Source organism: Rissa tridactyla, chromosome 2, assembly GCF_028500815.1.
Source record: "Rissa tridactyla isolate bRisTri1 chromosome 2, bRisTri1.patW.cur.20221130, whole genome shotgun sequence".
Lineage (NCBI taxonomy): Eukaryota > Metazoa > Chordata > Aves > Charadriiformes > Laridae > Rissa > Rissa tridactyla.
This window is the reverse complement of record NC_071467.1, coordinates 149,098,323-149,116,678: the sequence shown is the minus strand read 5'-3', so window position 1 is coordinate 149,116,678 and position 18,356 is coordinate 149,098,323. Positions and strand designations below refer to the sequence as shown.

At 43.1% G+C, this 18,356-nt stretch overlaps 1 protein-coding gene across 2 annotated transcripts in view; it reads right to left on the bottom strand.

Annotated features, from left to right (window-relative positions):
• Positions 1 to 18,356, bottom strand: part of GPR158 (G protein-coupled receptor 158) — a 211,193-nt gene that overhangs the window by 114,284 nt on the left and 78,553 nt on the right. For both annotated transcript variants that reach the window (XM_054192154.1, XM_054192155.1), the window contains exon 3: positions 5,746 to 5,848. In XM_054192154.1, coding sequence (XP_054048129.1) covers positions 5,746 to 5,848 — 103 coding nt within the window. The remainder of the gene's footprint in view (positions 1 to 5,745; positions 5,849 to 18,356) is intronic.

The window sequence follows — 18,356 nt, the reverse complement described above, 5'->3', positions numbered from 1 at the left end:
GCTGGCTGCTGTATCCTGCACTGACTGAATATCTGGTGAATATCTTTTGACTTTGAAATGATTCGTCATTATAGCTAATATAGGAAAGACCCAAAAAATCGGATCTACTTGAGATTTACACAATGTGATAAGGAATTATTAACAATCCTCTTTTCTTTTTTTTTTCCCTCGACAAAAAGAAAGCGTGTTGTTCAGACACTCTAAAAGAAGTTGTTGGGAAAGCACCGATCATTATATTTACCACTGACTGGGAGCTTGTTTGTCCGCCCACACCCTTGCCCTGACTATATGTCTCAGGGCCCTGCTTCCTACTTCACAGTTGAACATTTCAGCCCTTTCCATCTGGCCTTGTTCCCCTCACCAAAGTCAATGTAACATCAATTGAACCCACAGACAGTCCAAGCCAGGCATGAAGTTACTGCCTCCTACAGCACTGCTGGAGATTTCACTGTGCCATGCCTTCCACTATTTCAGCAGCTCTTTGGGATTACACATGCCTTCTCCGGTGAAGCAAATCAGGTTTTCCTCCCAAAAAGATGGTAAAAGATTTCGGACACTGGTAAGGTAGATGGACAGGAAGCCAATTCTGCTCTGTGTAAGGCAGCAGCGGTTTTAGCAGTGACACAAATGAGATGGAAGCAAACACTGAAAGACTGACTGTGCTGCAGAAGTTCAAACTGAGGACAAGGAAGGTGTAAAAAAGTACTGTCCTCAAGGAAAAAAAGAAAAGAAAAAAAAATGGAATGCATTAACAACAACAAAAAAAGGGATAAAATGGAAGGAGAAAAGAACAAAGAATTCCTGGATAGTAGGAATAGGGACACAAACTAATATGAAGTATAATAAGGAAAATGCTTGAGTACCGGAAAAATAAAACAAAAAGCTTAAATGCTTCAGCTATGCCCCTTCTACTATATTTTTTCCTAGCTCTCCCCCCTTTTATCCCAGTCTTATTTTTCTGTCTGATCGGCCCATCTGTTTTTGAAATGGTCTCCTGAGGGTAATTCTTCTTAAGCTTTGGTTCTTCTAAACACACTCTGCTATGCAAGGAGTGCCTCAGCAGCTGCGACATTGCCACCTGAGATCTTCCCACAAGGTAAGAATGGCACCACAGACTGCCAAGTGCCAGGGCAGGCGTTGCTACCATCCCCCAAAAAATCATCCCAGACAAAACACAGAGAGCACGGCATGTGCTGAGCAGAACTAAAGACTGATTCTGCTTCTGTTCTATGACAGCATAAATTATGAACACCACCAGCAGCATCAGCGATGCTGCAGTAACTCAATGTGTGTGAATGTAACTGGACCTGCTGGCATCAAAACCTGGTGATCAGCCATGGCCATAATCCTCACCCCAGAAAGCGATCACTGAAGTCAGTGACAAACTTCATACAAGAAAAGATCTGCACGTGCGACTTCTGCTGAAGAACCAAAGCCAATGGGCAGGTGTAAAAATGGGAATTCCCATTAGAGACAGTAAAGTCCCAAATCCAGACAAAAGAGCCACCTCTGGTGCAAGCACCTTTTTGCACAGGGCAGGTTCCACATCCGAACGGCAAGAGCTGAGCAGAATCTCTGCAATATATGGATGATGCATTGCCAAAGAATGAACTTTTAGGTTGAACAAAGCACCGCTGTTCTACTAAGGATCTTCCAATGCAAACCTGACTACCCCGTGAGGCAGAGAACATAACTGCTTTGGAGAAGGGTGTTACTAAAATGTTAAAATGTATGTAGTCAGCAGTTAGTTTATTCTACCTATACTTATAGTGCTACCTAAAAGTGAGCCATTAGGAGAAAGTGCATAATCACGTACCCAAGCACTTACAGGTTAATGCAACTTGGATACACGAAATACATCTTTTCTAAAATCAATTTCTGTCCTCAAAAGAGACCCTGGAATATGGCAATAATTCTGTGCCCCACTAGTACCCAGGGTCCTCATTAACTAACGCAGAAAAAACAGAAAGGTTTTACTTATTCTGGCACTGTCAGTTCTGAAGAACAAACAGCCTTGGGAAGGAAACGGTCTCCTACCTGCCTTCCTATTCAGTAAGAGAACAGCCTAAATTTCAGCTGTGCCCTTGTCCCGCATGCACTTTGTAATAAATAGAATCATGTTTGTTAATCAAACAGGCTTTCTTAAAGGCTGGTGAAAACTTACACTGTTTCAACTCTTCACATACTTGAATCGCAGGCATCCAGCGTGTTATCTGGTGCACTTTGACACCTCAAGGCCTAAATCACAGGCATCTGGTGTGTTTTAACACTTCAAAGGGAAGAGCTAAGTTGTGAGATAAGCTGAAAAGAGTCTCCCCAAGGACACTGATAAAGATGAGGAGCCTTCAGCCTCACGACCATCAGGAGGCGGGACAAGACCGACCCCCTAGCAACACGTCGCTCAGACTCGGAATATACCAGGATTGACACATATACGGGAACCAGAAGAGTATATAATCAACTACTTTCGGGAAGTGGGTGTGTGCCGTTGGCGGAGCAAAGACTCCCCGGCCGCCCAGCGCTGTTTTGCTTGTTGCCGCTTGCTTAATAAACTAATTTGATTAATTGGACTGGTTCCTGTCAATTATTGGGCCTCAATCTATAACACACTTCAGGAACCTGCAACATGCGCGACCTCCCTGGGAGCAGCAACACCCAGCTGCTTGAAGTCAGAAAAGCAACTGATTTCCACCATCTTTCCTGCAGAAAGAAACCACTGTTTATGGAACACCGCATCTTGGTGTTCAGGGCCCCAGCTGAGTTTGCAGAGGAGGCTGGTAAGCAGCCTTCTAAGCCTTCCCACCAGCAAACCATGTAGAGCGTCCAACATGCCCGCGAAGCCGTTTTATCCAGCTATCTTTCAGGCTCAACCCAAAACATCTGGAACTAAAGCAGAACCTCACCCCCACTTAAAACTCTGACACTTCAGGCACAATGTGCAACTGTAGTTAACCGTATTTTGCTGCAGTGCAGATTCCCAGTATCATTGAGAAACGCTTCCATTTCAAGACACGACACACTCAATCCACTTTTTCAATCCACAGAAGTAAGAAACTGGTCATTTTTTCTATCTATCTATCTGCTTACTTACAGCTCAACTTGAGACCTGCAAATCTTTCCTGCCCCTATATCTTCTTCCACTAGGAATACGTTCTAAACGATTAACATTTCTACTCAGTTTCATCTCTGTCATCATCAGACTTCACCAACCTATCTCCACAAAGAGACCTTCAGGTCCGACAGTTTCTGTCAAAACTGCGTGCTGGATTCATGTCTAGAATCCTGTATTAGCATCATTTTGAACCTCCAGATACATACTACAGCCATTTCAACCATGTCATCTTTTCCTTTTTTCATTTTACAGAACGCAGCTGGTGACAGGGCTAAATTCCCTTGAACCACTGTTTTTAATCCCGTTACTTCACAGTCATTTCCAGTTTCACACTAGCCATCTCAGTGTTCACTTTTTGAGATTACCTACAGAGCTTGGCAGACTGAGCTGCATTTGGACAAATTAAAGCAGTTCTTTATTACTGACTGTTCCAAAACTCATGTTTATGTTAGCTCATGGTAACATATGCTCAAATCAAAGTGACCCCAGATCACGTAATTACACACTCTAAAATACCAGCATACGCAAACACTTTCATGAGACAAATTTCACTCAATATTAGCTATTTAGAAGGTAAATATCCAATCTAAGGTAGTTATATAGGCTCTGCCTTCTACAGTAAATGGATAAAAAAGGTTATTTGCCTGAAGAGTTACTTTTCCCATCTAAAGACAAATTCTGCCTTTCTAAAGCAGCAGAATTACCCTCCAGGGGAGCCACGCTCTCAATGCTGACTGCAGTTGAAACCTAGGTGACTATACATACCAAGCATATACATTTTAGACGGCTGATATGAAATAAATGAATCTCATCCCTAATGATGAATGCTGTTACAATCTCTAGCCACGTTATTTTTATGTGGTCTGTGGCATTTGGTATGACAAAAATCCAAGAATGATTATTATTTATACGCTCCAATCCAAGAATGATTATTATTTATATGCTCATCCAAGGAGTTAAATCCCAACTCCACTTTAATTCACTGCACTGCAGGAGCAACCAAACATCATCCTTATGCTTATCAGAAGATTCACACAGCCCGGAGAAAAAGCACTATCACAAGGCTGCCTTCTGCGACACTCCACAATAAGAAAAGAGAAGGGAAACAAACGCTCACCAGGTAAACTGTTGAATAAACACACTGTGCTATTTGTGCTATATATACGTGTTCAGGAGATATGATGTATATACCTCTTGCATATACATACATATATCCATATATATACGAGATATAACATACATATATATATACACACACACACAAGAGATATTGAGTTAGGGGTAAAATATCTTCGCCAATCTATATGCAAACCAGATCAAATCAATAAAAAACAGGCCAACCTGTGACACAGGTCAAAGAATTTAATATCTGGAACTCAGGGCTGCAAACGAATAGGGAATTCTAAAATTTTCCTAATATTAAAAGTTACTCACCTTTCATCTATAATCCCTGTCACTTTTGTTCATAAGCAAGCAGAGCTCAAGAGTAACTAACACAGGAAGAAACTCGGAAGGTTTATTTGTAGCTTTGCAGCACGGCGGCATGCTTTTAGCAGTATCATGTCATACAACCCTGCACATGATTTACCAGTACAGAACACCTAAATCTGTGAGTTTCACAGAGATGCATGTTAAGTGTTGAATACTACTAGAGGAATTTCTATAGTGGAACAGGAACGGCTACGTTCACACAAGGCAGGAGACAATACACGCAGTCCTGGACCAAACCTGGTGAAAGCTACTCATCGCCATTCCCTGGGCATCTCATAGAAACAGCTCCCGCAGCAGAGAGCTGACGACATGAACCTTTGGCTACAGGATGGTGCAAAGAAGCTGGGGATGGCATTCACTCGAAAGCAGGAGGCAGAGAAGGACACCCTGTTACACCTTCAAGCAACAGCTTTACACTTGTGACTGCAGCGTGAGCTCTACTAGTATAACTGCAACAATTTCGGCACAAAATCTGTGCAGAGATTACGCTTTGGTCATATGATGAAAATAACCGACATCAACTTTAGGCATGCAGTTCATATTTTTTCCCTGCTGAGTATCAACCGAGTTGATTCCCTTACTGTGGGCAACTCGGTCTAAGAACCATACAACGTGTGTCCTGGGCAAGCGTCATCCGTATCATACACCCAACCAGACTCTCAGGCCTGACCCATCTCTAATACCTCATCAGCAAGTGTTAAGAGTTTGGATCCTCCTTTGGATTCTCCTTTGCAAATGAAGGAAAATGAAAACAATTAAATCCCGCAGAAAGCCAGAGGCTAGGGCATTCTAGTTTGCCCTGACCAAAGAGAAAATTACTAGATTAATTTCCTCAACACTTGTGCTTGAGCACAGATGCCAGAAATCTCTGTCTCTCATAGCAAGACTTCTTTTCATGTTTTTTAAATTTATTTACAAATCAAATATTCTTCAAGCGGGTATGTTTTACAGGATCCTCGGGAGTATCGTGAATGACAAACCAAAGGGCTGGAACCCCTTCAGTGATTATATAATCGGAGAGATGCAAACCGCGGGGATTTTACTGTATAACCCTGACAAGGATAAAAAGGAGCCCTGCATTATTAATGCTAGTTATGTTTTCATTTTTCTTTTTTTTTTTAAACTCAAGCAAAGGCACTTACTCTGAAAGCTGTTCATTGAGAAGATGTTGGGATGATAGAATCCAGGCTTGCAAATACATTTGTAGGCTCCGAGCACAAATCCAAGGCCTTTAATCGGCATGCACTGTGAGAAAGGAAAAAAGAAAAGTCATGCAGATGATCATACAACTATATACTCAGATGTACATTCAAGCATAAAAACATTACAAGATACTGTGAGCAGACTTCTGAGAATAAACAGGCACCCCTTCCAGTCTGACAGTATTTTCTCAGCGACTTTTCCCATCGTCATATATCGCTCCAATTTTTTTTTTCCTTGTTGTTCATCACCAGCAAACAGCAAAGACAGTTATAATCAAGACTGTCCCACTGATAAACTGACCGAGAGCCAAATTTGACTCTCATACTTTGGCTCTAGGTGGGACATCAGACGGCTGTGTTTTATCCTGGAGAGTTTCCAGCCCTTTTCCCCAGCAGAGCAGGCGGGGTTCTGACAGCTGGAGCTCACGCTACGTAAGGGAGAATGTGGACACCTGCAGCCAAGCCACCAACCTTCCGTGGGCAGCACGTGCTGGTGCTGGTGCCCCTGCTCCACCGGCAGCCTTACCAGAGCGGAGACTGACCCAGCCAAAACAAAGCAACAACTGGTTAGAGAGAATGGCTGCAGACCTAAAGCTGATCTAGGTGAAAGAGAGCAAACATACTTCAATCAGAGCCCCCTACTTCTAAGCTCTCTTGTTCCTTTTCAACAAAGTAATATGTGAAACAAGTTTTATTTTAACTCAGTTTTATTTTTTGCTTTATTTTGACATAAGGACAACCAGAGCAAATTTATTACAGTGCAGAACATCTACTGTCAGCCCATTTCTGTACAACGCATAGACTGCCTAGTATACAGGGAAGAAACAGTTCAGCAACGTAGACGTAGGAACACTGGTAAAATGGTTTTCCCCCCAGTATAGCTTATTTCCCTTTACAGTAGGCTACTGTACTAGATGCCTTTCCCATCAGTGTACCAACATGTCTCCGTGAACAGGAACTAGACAGTAGTGGTTCCTTGGTAAGCAACTGAATGATTTAACTAAAACACCCTCTTTCCTCTCACTTCCTTATGTTTCATTTGTTTGTGACTGTGACTTTAGAATAAGCTTCAATCCATAACTGCCTGCGACTGGGAGGAAGATGCAGAGGACAGGGTTTAGTTAAAAAAATCTGAGTTTCAAAAATCAAATGCAAACCAAGAGAGGACAGTCTGCACTGATACTTAAACAAAAACCTCCATTTTTTTAATCTCAAATTTCAGCTTGGTGACATAATTCTGCCTGACATTGGGAAAGCCACTTTGCTTTTCTTTGCCTCAGTTCCCCAGATGGCATAGTCTTTTCTCTCACCCTTTCCCAATCTGATGTCTGTTCACGTACTGCAGGCCTGTGGGCGCTATTGGAAAACAACTAATAAGCAGGAAACTGGCATGCAAGAACACTGAAAATTCATTCAGCCTTTGTATAAACACGAAAGCAAGAAAAAATGGAAAGAGAATGCACAAGTCATTTTTCTTCACACCTCATCTTCACCCTACAGAAATGTGACTGTTGACAAGGTGGAGGATGGGAGAAATCGAAGTGGGATGAGTGTGTTTGCAAGTCCAATGACAGCAAAACCTCTTTAATCAAGATGAAAAAAAATCAGTTAAAGTAGTAAAAAGAATTTTTCAGGGGAAAATTCTGTTTTGGCTTCTTGCTTTGTAACGGGAAGATACATGCTGCTGTAGAGATTACATTTTCTTTTTGAGGGGAAGGAAGAAAAGAAGTAGATTCTACTGAATTCTGCGAACACCTCAGCAACCCTATCTGCAATACCATATCCATAATCCATTCTCACTGAACAAATTCTTCATATAAAATGTGCCACAGGCTCATAAATCTGTTCTGCATCAAAATAAACGCTATACTGATGATTCTTTAACACATATCCAATGCTCACACCAAATAAAATTATGTAACTTTTATTTTATTGTCACTGACCAGTCTAGAACTTGAAAACACAGAACAGTAGGGGCTAGAGGGGACCTTCCGACCAGATAGTTGGGCCATCTAGTCCAACCTCCCTGCCAGAGCAGGATCACCTAGAGCAGGCTGGACAGGAACGCGTCCAGGTGGGTTTTGAATATCTCCAGAGAAGGAGACTCCACAACCTCTCTGGGCAGCCTGTTCCAGTGCTCTGCCACCCTCAAAGTAAAGAAGTTTTTCCTTATGTTCAGACAGAATTACCTGTGTTCCATTTTGTGCCCGTTGCCCCTTGTCCTGTCGCCGGGCACCACTGAAAAGAGTCTGGCCCCATCCTCTTGACACCCGCCCTTTAGGTATTTATAAGGATTGATGAGATCCCCACAGTCTTCTCCTCTCCAGGCTAAACAGACCCAGGTCTCTCAGCCTTTCCTCATCAGAGAGATGCTCCAGTCCCCTGATCATGTTCGTAGCCCTCCGTGGACTCTCTCCAGTGGTTCCCTGTCTTTCTTAAAATGAACCAAATATTTCAAACGCTGTTATCTTTCCTTGGTCTAGGATATTATTCTTGTTTCAAGTCTTTGGCAGCTGTAATGAACACCGTAAAAACCATCGGTCAAATCCTGTTTCTTGCAGTCCATATAATCTTATGCAGAGGTGTAATAGGGATCAGAACATCAATCTGTTGAAAGGAGGGAAGGAGAGAGGGAGAAAGAAAGCCTAGATCCCTCTAGATGCAGTTTCAAACTCTGAAATTCCACCGTGCTCAACACTGCATGGAAACAGAACTGTTTACAGCTTGACTTTTTTTAAGAAATTGCAGTAGCTAAGCAAGGAAGAACACTAAATAGCATGTGGCAAAAAATGGGGAAAGTATTTTTCCCAGAAAGAAAAATTTCCCCTCTTTTTACAGCTGATTTAATAGTTAATAGTACATTAACCAATGGTGGTAAATATTATGGTGAAACAGGTAATACTGAGTAAGAGCTTGCTGGTGTACAGAAGGAGTTTAGCAAAATCCAGATTCCTTTAATCAGGGTTCTTTTGTCAGACACAGAGGCCTTTCCTGGCTGTGGGTGAATCTGCACAACACTGGGCCAGCACATGCAAGCCACTTTTGTCCTTGCCCTTGGCAAGTGGCACCCGGGTTCCAGCAACCCCAGTGGCAGACGCAGAGCCGGAGCCCTGCAAAGCTGTCCCTGCTCAGCCACGGCAGCCCACAGCATTGGTCATGGGCTTCAGACCACCGGGAGCACAGAGACTCAGCAGCCCACAACGGACTGGGTAGACAGAGACAGTAAAATATTAATCTGCTGCTAAATTACTTAAAATTTGATCCATATAGAACCTAGCACCGAAAAAGGCAGATGTGTGAAACATATCTGCCTCCACATAAGCAAAAAAAGAAGCATAAAACTGACCTGGTTTCAGATTTCATTATAACATGATTTATTTTCTTTTATTTCCTTTCTATATGTGAAAGAAAATCTCTGGGAATAAAAATCACCGTATTCCTGAGAACTTTTTTTCTTCACTAGTGGCTATCAGCTTTTTAAAAACCATGCTTTATTTAATTCATAAGAGCAGCTACCTTAGGTTAGACCAGAAGCTCTATTTAGGCTTGTATCACACCTCTTACCTGCCCAGCAGCAAGTGTCGAGGCAAACAGTGAAAGATGCAGGGTGGCTATCGAGCCAGCCTTCCCCTGTACGCCCTTCAGGACATCACACGCCTAAATGGAATTTGCATTGCTTTAACTTCCAGCCAGTAGTACTTACAGACAGGCTTGGTTACAACTCAATACAGCTTTATCATCACCTTTGCTAAAAAGAGAATAATAGGCGTCTGTACGATTCACAAAGCACACCTATTCTAGCTGTTTATTCCCTGGTTTGCAAGTTTATACTTCCAGCTTTACAACACTTGTATAATGTAACGACTCCCAAGTTTAAGATAGTATGCTTTACATGATTATACAGCCACCGCAAAAAATAAGATATTCAATTAATATCTGTCTTGAAATTCTTCATAAGTAAACAGGCCCTGAATAAACACAGGCACATCATCTAAACCAGTTAAGAAAGGTTGTATTGGTTTCATTTTTATGCTGCTTGTTATAAAGGACAAATGTGGAAACATCTATTGTGATAAAGAAAGTAACTGCTGAAAAGAAAATAAATACTTCAAATAACCTGTGCAATTGCTTTGGAAGCCTCAGCCAAATCTTCTGGCACAAGAGAGGCAAAGCCCTTCATCAGATCTGATCAGCCAGAAATCAAGTGACAAAGTATTCGGCAGGTACACAAAGCAGGTGTTACACCCACACCAGAACACAAAAGGGAAGAAACAAGGCAAAAAGAAACTAGTAGTTTAAGAGAAAGCTTGTGGCATCATGTCCTACGTGTGATTTACAAACTTAAGATAAACCACCAAATAAATCTGGCCCATGGCGTTCTGGAGCACAGGGGCTAAAATAGTAATTTTAGAATTAAAAAAGAAAAGAAAAAAGACTAAAAATGCAGCCACCCTTGACTAGGGTATTTCAAGTTTTTCAAAGATCATCTTTCAAATGCTCATCTTTCATGCATACAGCAATGGGGATGTCTCCCTTTTCTAAAGTCAACGCCTTGTTCAAAGGACATAGTAAGAGCAAAGTCATGATCAAAAAAGCTTAGCAAAAATCATACCCATAAGCCCACATTTTTTTGCTCTGGTTTGGGGCAGCACGTAGGGAATTTCTAGAAAATACTATGTACGGAAGAGTCATTTTGTGCCTGGCACATGATGGCAGCTGAAGCAGGTTGGTGACCTGCGGGACCCCGAGAGCTCCTTTCTGAGCCTGTTTACCACGTTGTCAAGTTGTCAAGCTCACTCATAAAAACAAATGAAAGAAGATAAAAGTCAGAGTCCTGCTGAAGTCAGAGACAGCTCTGTCATTGAAAAGGCTTTACCTGTTATATTTTCTCACTTCATTTACCCTTCAAGAGCAGAGTTTCGTGTTAAAGCATGTTTGCAGCCTGCTCAGAAGTGAACAGTGGACACTGGTGCATCACCCGGGAGCCCCCCGCTTGCCTCCGGATGGCCCAGGGAGCAGCCAGCCTGCCAACAGTGCTCTCTTCAAACACAACATTTTGTTTCAAAAGGACAGGACGGGGCTGGCCCCTCCGTAATTTACACTGCAGGGTTACTTGGTAGGCCCCCATAGTTTTCTCCTACCTTCTGAGCGCATCAGTGGAGTCAAATCTTTTTTAAATTCAAGTTTAAAAATGTGTTTTCCAACAACAGTGGACTTACAATGACAGTGAGTTGTTTAAATCCTGAGTCAGACAAAGCCCAGCAATGGGTGCTCTGATTTGGCTGACAGCAAAGGCAGCCATCAGGACAACACTTGTCTTGATAGTTTGAAATCTAAAAATTCCTCACTGCTTTTTAATGTGATTTTTCATTATTTTGGTGTTGGGACCAGAGCAAATATTGATGGTAAGGAACCTCAGCTCAGTCACACAGATAACTATAAATTACATGCAATCATTAAAGTTACAATGTCTGATTTTTTATTAATCTTAACTGTCACTCAAAGCACCCAGAAAATGAAATATATTGTTCACGTTACGGTTTTTTCTTAGGATACTTTGGTTACTACTGACAAGCCATGAACAGAAAAGTTAATGTCAAATCATCCACAATTCAAGCAGGAAGACACTAAATAAATGTAAGAGACTGCAGAGTCTTCAACTTCTCATTAACCCCTTCTGCAATGTGAGTCGGTTTAGTGACCAGGCTGTACATCTGAGGATGTAGAGGATTCCCTTCTGGTTCTCACCTCCATCACTCCCAAGATACCAATGTTACCAGCCCATTGGGGGACAAATGTGACAAAACTTCAAGTGCTAGTGAAAAAAACACATGGTGGAAATGGAGCATTTTGCAAAGAAATGGAAGAAAGGAGATCAGAAATATATGCAAATCATGGTTCTTGGATAGAAGACAGTGAGAGGGGAAGAAAGGTGAATTTATCGGTGTTTGCAAGCAGGTTACTTGGCGGGGGGAGGGTGGGGGTGGCGTGAGATAGGAAGCCGAAAACTCTCATCATCAGCTGTAGTCATGCATACGGAGAACCCAAGGTCAGCTTACAAACTACGCTTCCCACAATCGGGATCCTTTACTGAAGGATGAAAGCACACCAATTACAGCAATTTTCAGAGGCTGGATAGCTTGGAAACTCAAAGGTTCTCAGCAATGACAGTGTTTAAGGCAGGTTTTTCATTAGTGATGAAAATACCTCTGCACGCTACAATCAGGCTACTTTAAAAAAAAAAAAAAAGAAAAGCAAAAGAAAAACATCTATTTACAGGACAGATTGGAATTGTTATTGGTAACCTGAATATCATGTTAGAACACACCAAACTTCGCTTCTGATTAACGTGCTAAACAACAAAATTACAATTTCTCCTCTCCTAGAAAACCGTGCAGCAATTCAGGGCAACCTGTTAACAGACACCAAAGGGACTGATAATTTCATAGCCATTAAATATTTTAAATAATGCAGTGTGATTAATTTGAAGGCACTTTTGCAGGGCCAGATTTCCTTGGCTTTGAGGATAAATTAAGACTTCTTTTTTTTTTTATTAGCACCAGTTAAACTGTATTAAGAGCAAAGTATAATTCACTTCCTTAGTGTCTTACCTGCATTAAGAGAGATCTTCATACTCAATCTCTACCCCTTTTTTCCTACCACTAGGATAATTTTGTGCTTTACACATGGGCAATATTGGAAATACCAAACACTATCTGCACAAGACCTTCCAGAAGCTGTCAAGGAATATGGCAAAATACACAGAGGTCCTTTACCTCTGGACATCTGGTTCTGCCAACTTCTGCATTCATCTGTTACTTAGCAGCAAGAGTTGCACAAGTTTGCCTGGAAGATGGGGCACACAATAACACAGGGGATTAAGAAAGCTTGCCAAAAACTGCAAGAATGTGAGACGTTTCCAAAAATATTTGGTGAGGGGAAAAGCTGGATCTACTCCTGATCCCCATGAAGGAAGGGTGCAGTTCTGAGTAGTGGGGTACTTTCTCACCTATTCATGTTTCCATTAATGGGCTTTGGGTTCAGTGATCATAGTTTGATCTGCAGGACACCGAGCCTGCTTGCTAAGAATGGGAAAACCCTATCCCAAAAGGGGAAAAGGGTACTAGGCCAAGAGTTAGCAAGGCTCATGGACAGGGCTTTAAACTAGAATCGAAGGGGGAAGGGGATAAAACCAGGCCCACTAGTAATGAGCCTAGGGATAAAGGGCCAAGGATGGGGGTGAAATCGGTAGCCCAGCTCAAATGCATCTACACGAATGCACGTAGCATGGGCAACAAACGGGATAAGCTGGAAGCCATTGTGCAGCAGGACAGCTACGATGTAGCTGCCATCACGGAAACGTGGTGGGATGACTGTCACAACTGGAATGCTGCAATGAATGGCTATAAGCTCTTCAGAAGGGACAGGCAAGGAAGGAGAGGCGGGGGTGTGGCTCTGTACATTAGGGAATGTTTTGATTGTATAGAGCTAGATTCCAGTGATGATAAAGTCGAGTGTTTATGGGTAAGGTTGAAGGGGAAGGGAAATAAGGGAGATGTGCTGGGAGTATGCTATAGACCACCCGACCAGGATGAGGAGACAGATGAAGTATTCTATAAGCGGCTGCCTGAAGTCTCGCAATCGCCAGCTGTTGTTCTGGTTGGGGACTTCAACCTGCCGGGTATCTGCTAGAAATATAACACAGCAGAGAGCAGGCAGGCTAGGAGGTTCCTTGAGTACGCGGAAGATAACTTCCTGACACAACTGGTAGGGGAGCCTACCAGGGGAAGTGCCTTGCTAGACCTACTGTTCACAAACAGAGAAGGACTAGTGGGAGATGTGGTGGTCAAAGGTCGTCTTGGGTTTAGTGATCATGAAATGGTCAAGTTTTCAATATGTAGCGATGTAAGGAGTGGGGTTAGCAAAACCTCCACCTTGGACTTCCGGAGGGCGGACTTTGGCTTGTTCAGGACACTGCTTGAGAGAGTCCCTTGGGAGATAGTCCTGAAGGGCAAAGGGGTCCAGGAAGGCTGGATGGTCTTCAAGAAGGAAATCTTAAAGGCCCAGGAGCAGGCTGTCCCCAAGTGTCGCAAGTCTAAAGGGTGGGGAAAATGGCTGGTCTGGATGAATAAGGAACTTCTGATGGGACTTAGGAATAAAAGGAGGGTTTACCACCTTTGGAAGAAGGGACAGGCAACTCGGGAGAAGTACAGAGATCTCATTACATTATACAGATGGAAAATTAGGAAGGCAAAAGCCCAGCTGGAGCTCAACTTGGCCACTAACATTAAGGACAACAAAAAAAGTTTTTATGAATACATCAACAAAAAGAGAGCCAGGGAGAACCTCCATCTCTTACTGGATGCGGAGGGGAAAGTTGCAACCAAGGACGAGGAGAAGGCTGAGATACTTAATGCCTTCTTTGCCTCTGTCTTCAATAGTCAGACCAGCTATCCCGAAGGTGTTCAGCCTCCTGAGCTGGAAGATAAGGATGGAGAGCAGAACAACCCACCCATAATCCAGGACGAAGTAGTCAATGATCTGCTTCTGCACCTAGACATACGTAAGTCTATGGGGCCGGATGGGATTCACCCAAGAGTACTCAGGGAGCTGGCGGGAGAGCTCACCAAGCCTCTCACCATCATTTATCAACAGCCTTGGTCAACAGGGGAGGTACCAGGTGACTGGAGGCTGACTAATGTGACAAGAAGGGTTGGAAGGAGGATCCGGGGAACTGTCAGCCTGACCTCGATACCAGGAAAGATCATGGAGAGGATCATCTTGAGTGAGCTCTCACGGCAAGTGCAGGGCAGCCAAGGGATCAGGGCCAGCCAGCATGGGTTTAGGAAAGGGAGGTCCTGCTTAACCAACCTGATCTCCTTCTATGACCATGTGACCCGCCCTCTGGATGCAGGGAAGGCTGTGGACGTTGTCTGTCTGGACTTTGGTAAGGCCTTTGACACCGTCCCCCATAGCATTCTTCCGGAGAAGCTGGCGAATCATGGTACAGACAAGTGTACTCTTCACTGGGTTAAAAACTGGCTGGATGGCCGTGCCCAGAGAGTTGTGATTAATGGGGTGAAATCCTTTTGGCGGTCGGTCACCAGTGGTGTCCCCCTCAGGGCTCAGTTCTGGGCCCAGTTTTGTTTAATGTCTTTATCAATGATCTGGATGAGGGGATTGAGTGCACCCTCAGTAAGTTTGCAGACGACACCAAACTAGGTGGGAGTGTTGATCTGCTTGAGGGTAGGAAGGATCTACAGAGGGACCTGGACAGGCTGGATCGATGGGCCAAGGCCAACTGTATGAGGTTTAATAAGGCCAAGTGCCGGGTCCTGCATTTTGGTCATAACAATCCCAAGCAACGCTACAGGCTTGGGGAAGAGTGGCTGGAGAGCTGCCCAGCAGAAAACGACCTGGGGGTGCTGGTGGACGGCCAGCTTAACATGAGCCAGCAGTGTGCCCAGGTGGCCAAGAAGGCCAACAGCATTCTGGCTTGTATCAGGAAGAGCGTGGCCAGCAGGAGCGGGGAAGTGACCATGCCTCTGTACACGGCACCGGTGAGGCCTCACCTCGAGTGCTGTGTTCAGTTCTGGGCCCCTCTGTACAAGAGGGACATTGAAGTGCTGGAGCGTGTCCAGAGGAGAGCTACCAGGCTGGTGAGGGGTCTGGAGACCAAGTCATATGAGGAGAGGCTGAGGGAACTGGGCATGTTTAGCTTGGAGAAGAGGAGGCTGAGGGGAGACCTCATTGCCCTCTACAACTACCTGAAAGGAGGTTGGAGAGAGGTGGGTGTTGGCCTCTTCTCCCAGGTGAATAATGACAGGACCAGAGGAAATGGTCTGAAGTTGCGGCAGGGGAGGTTTAGATTAGATATTAGGAGGAATTACTTTACTGAAAGAGTGGTCAGGCACTGGAACAGCCTGCCCAGGGAGGTGGTTGAGTCACCATCCCTAGAGGTATTTAAGACACATGTAGATTTGGCACTTCAGGGCATGCTCTAGTGGCAGAGATTGTAGGTTGTTTGGTTGGACTGGATGATCTCAAAGGTCCTTTCCAACCATGAAGATTCTATGATTCTATGATAAACAAACTAGCAGAATTTTGCAGTGTTTTTAAAAAAACTGTAAAAAAACCTCAGTTTTGTATTACTTACTGATGTTAATTTTTTTAAACCAAATGTTCACAGTTGGCCTACCTCTGCCAGTAAATGCTATTATCTGCACTGTGACAATACAAATTTCATTCTGAAATCCATTTGGCACGTTTATAAACTTTGTTAAAAATATTTGTTTACAATCCTAAGAACAGCCCTCCAGATTTCATTCTGAGGGCCAACAGGAAATACTAGAACAGCCCAGTGCAAGGGAGTTTAAGCAAAGAAAACTCATTCAGAATAGGAAAGAGTGATAGAGGGTGCCCAGGAATTGCACAGCTCATCTCAGAGAAGGGCATGGCTGAACGTCTTGCAGACTGCACCGTTCTTTAGAAAGAGCCTAACTGTTAAAGTACCACCAGCATGGAGAACCTGCTGGACCCGCTATTTGGAAAGGGAAACATTTTCCTATAGTTCATCCAAAAGCTAACAAATAGCTGCTATAATCAATGGGTAATTTAGATGCATAATTCAAAGAGGGGAATAAAATAGTGGAAAACAATGCGCAGTATTTTAATAAGTTAACATGGACAACATTGCTAAACCAATATTTTCTAGCCAGCTGCTATATCTGTCATTTCTATTGCATTTCCCAGCAACCATTAATGTAATTACTTCTTGACTTTTAAACATTATTTTTAGGCTGATTCCACTCACTAGCAAGACATATGTGATCACGTTGGAAAAGGTATGTAACAGTTTGTGTTTGTTTTCCCATCCCACGGTAAATTTCTGGACCTACTGGCTGGTTCCAGGCAGTGCAGTGGGGGTGAGAAACTTGCTAATTTCCCACAAGGGGGAAATTCTTTTATTTCATGAAAATAGCATCCTGTTAGAGAACCGGTACTTCATCAGTATCCCTGCTGAGGAGAGACTACATCACGAGGATGTACCTTTCACTAGACACTAGAGAACGCTCTTTGAAATGCCACAGCCGTAAGAAAAGCTTTAGCTGGCACTGGTGCCTCGGACATCAGGTAACAGCATAAGGAAATGCCTTAGGAAACCAGGCTACAATAATCTGATATTCCTGTTCCTTGGCATTCAGTCCATCTTTAGGACAAGTTGGCCCATTTTTCCAGAGGTTTTTACTACTCAGGACTGACAGGAGTCTTGAGTTGAGTCCAACTATGCAAAGTTGGATAAATTATGCTCCTAGTCACAAAATCATTTCCTACTGAAATTCTACTTGAGTATTTTGTGTGAAACAAGATTGAGAAGACGGCTGCATAAAGGATGCGAATTTTAATATCTTTGCTCAATTTTGAAGCATTCTTTCCTTTTATATTAGTGCAATGTTAGACAGCAATTGAAGGAAAACACCCACCTCACTGGTACTTGAATGAAGACACAGCAATTTTTAATCACAAAACAGAGTCTGACATGGTCTATTAAATGAATCTGGTTACTTGGTGGTCATTGGTAAAACAAAACTCCCAGAGAGGTTCTGTCCATCATCAGCATGCATTTAAAAAGTACATTTCTTTCATGCAGGAAGACAGTCGAGTCCTGCAGCACAGTGACCGCTCTGTCCGCGGCTTGATCAATGCTCTTTTATTCATTTTGCTTTATTGTGGATTGTAGCCTCTACAGTTTGACAATGTGGCAACACATCAAGAAAGTTCATCTTGCTTACAAGATAGTATCAGAATTTGAGGTTTTCGACTTCTCAAACATATCTCCATGTTTCAGCCACAAGTCTCCCATCCTCAAGGTTGGGATGTCTCTCAGAACTGAAGTTTGGAGCACAGTTTCTAGGTTTAACCTGTGATCTGAGCTCTGTTAAACTCCAGATTCTTCTTGATTGCTTTCAATCTCATCGCCTGGCTTCTTTCATAATTTCATCTACCAAAGGAAACAATGATTTTGTGACAAAGCCATCATTCCTCCCCTTGCCCAAGAACACTGCAGACCATGCTCTGTCAGACTGCTGTTGAAGCACCATCATAAGGGTCATACCACAGTCAGAAGAAGCACCACATTATTGCCTTCAGGGAGAATTCTCCCCAAACTGGCATTACTTGACAGTACCAGCCTCACTCATTACAAGGCACAAGTCCCACAGAGGTGCTGCATGTCCCACCAGCACCATGAAAATACAGCCCCCACTATTTGTCAGCTATTTGCTAGCTCATTCAGCCTCTTTTTTAGCACTAGGCAAGCACCAGGGTTTTAAAAAATGCATTTGGGCAAGACACGTAGTTATACTTTTGGGTAGCAAAACAGAAACAAAAGGTTATAACTAAAATTAATATGAAACAACAATATACTTAATAAAATAATACCTATTTGTTTACTGCTTCTTATCCAGTACATCAAAGAGAGATCAGCCACGAGGGTACACCATGAAATCCCGGTTTTTGCTCTGAACACTTGCTTTCTTCTTGCCACCTTG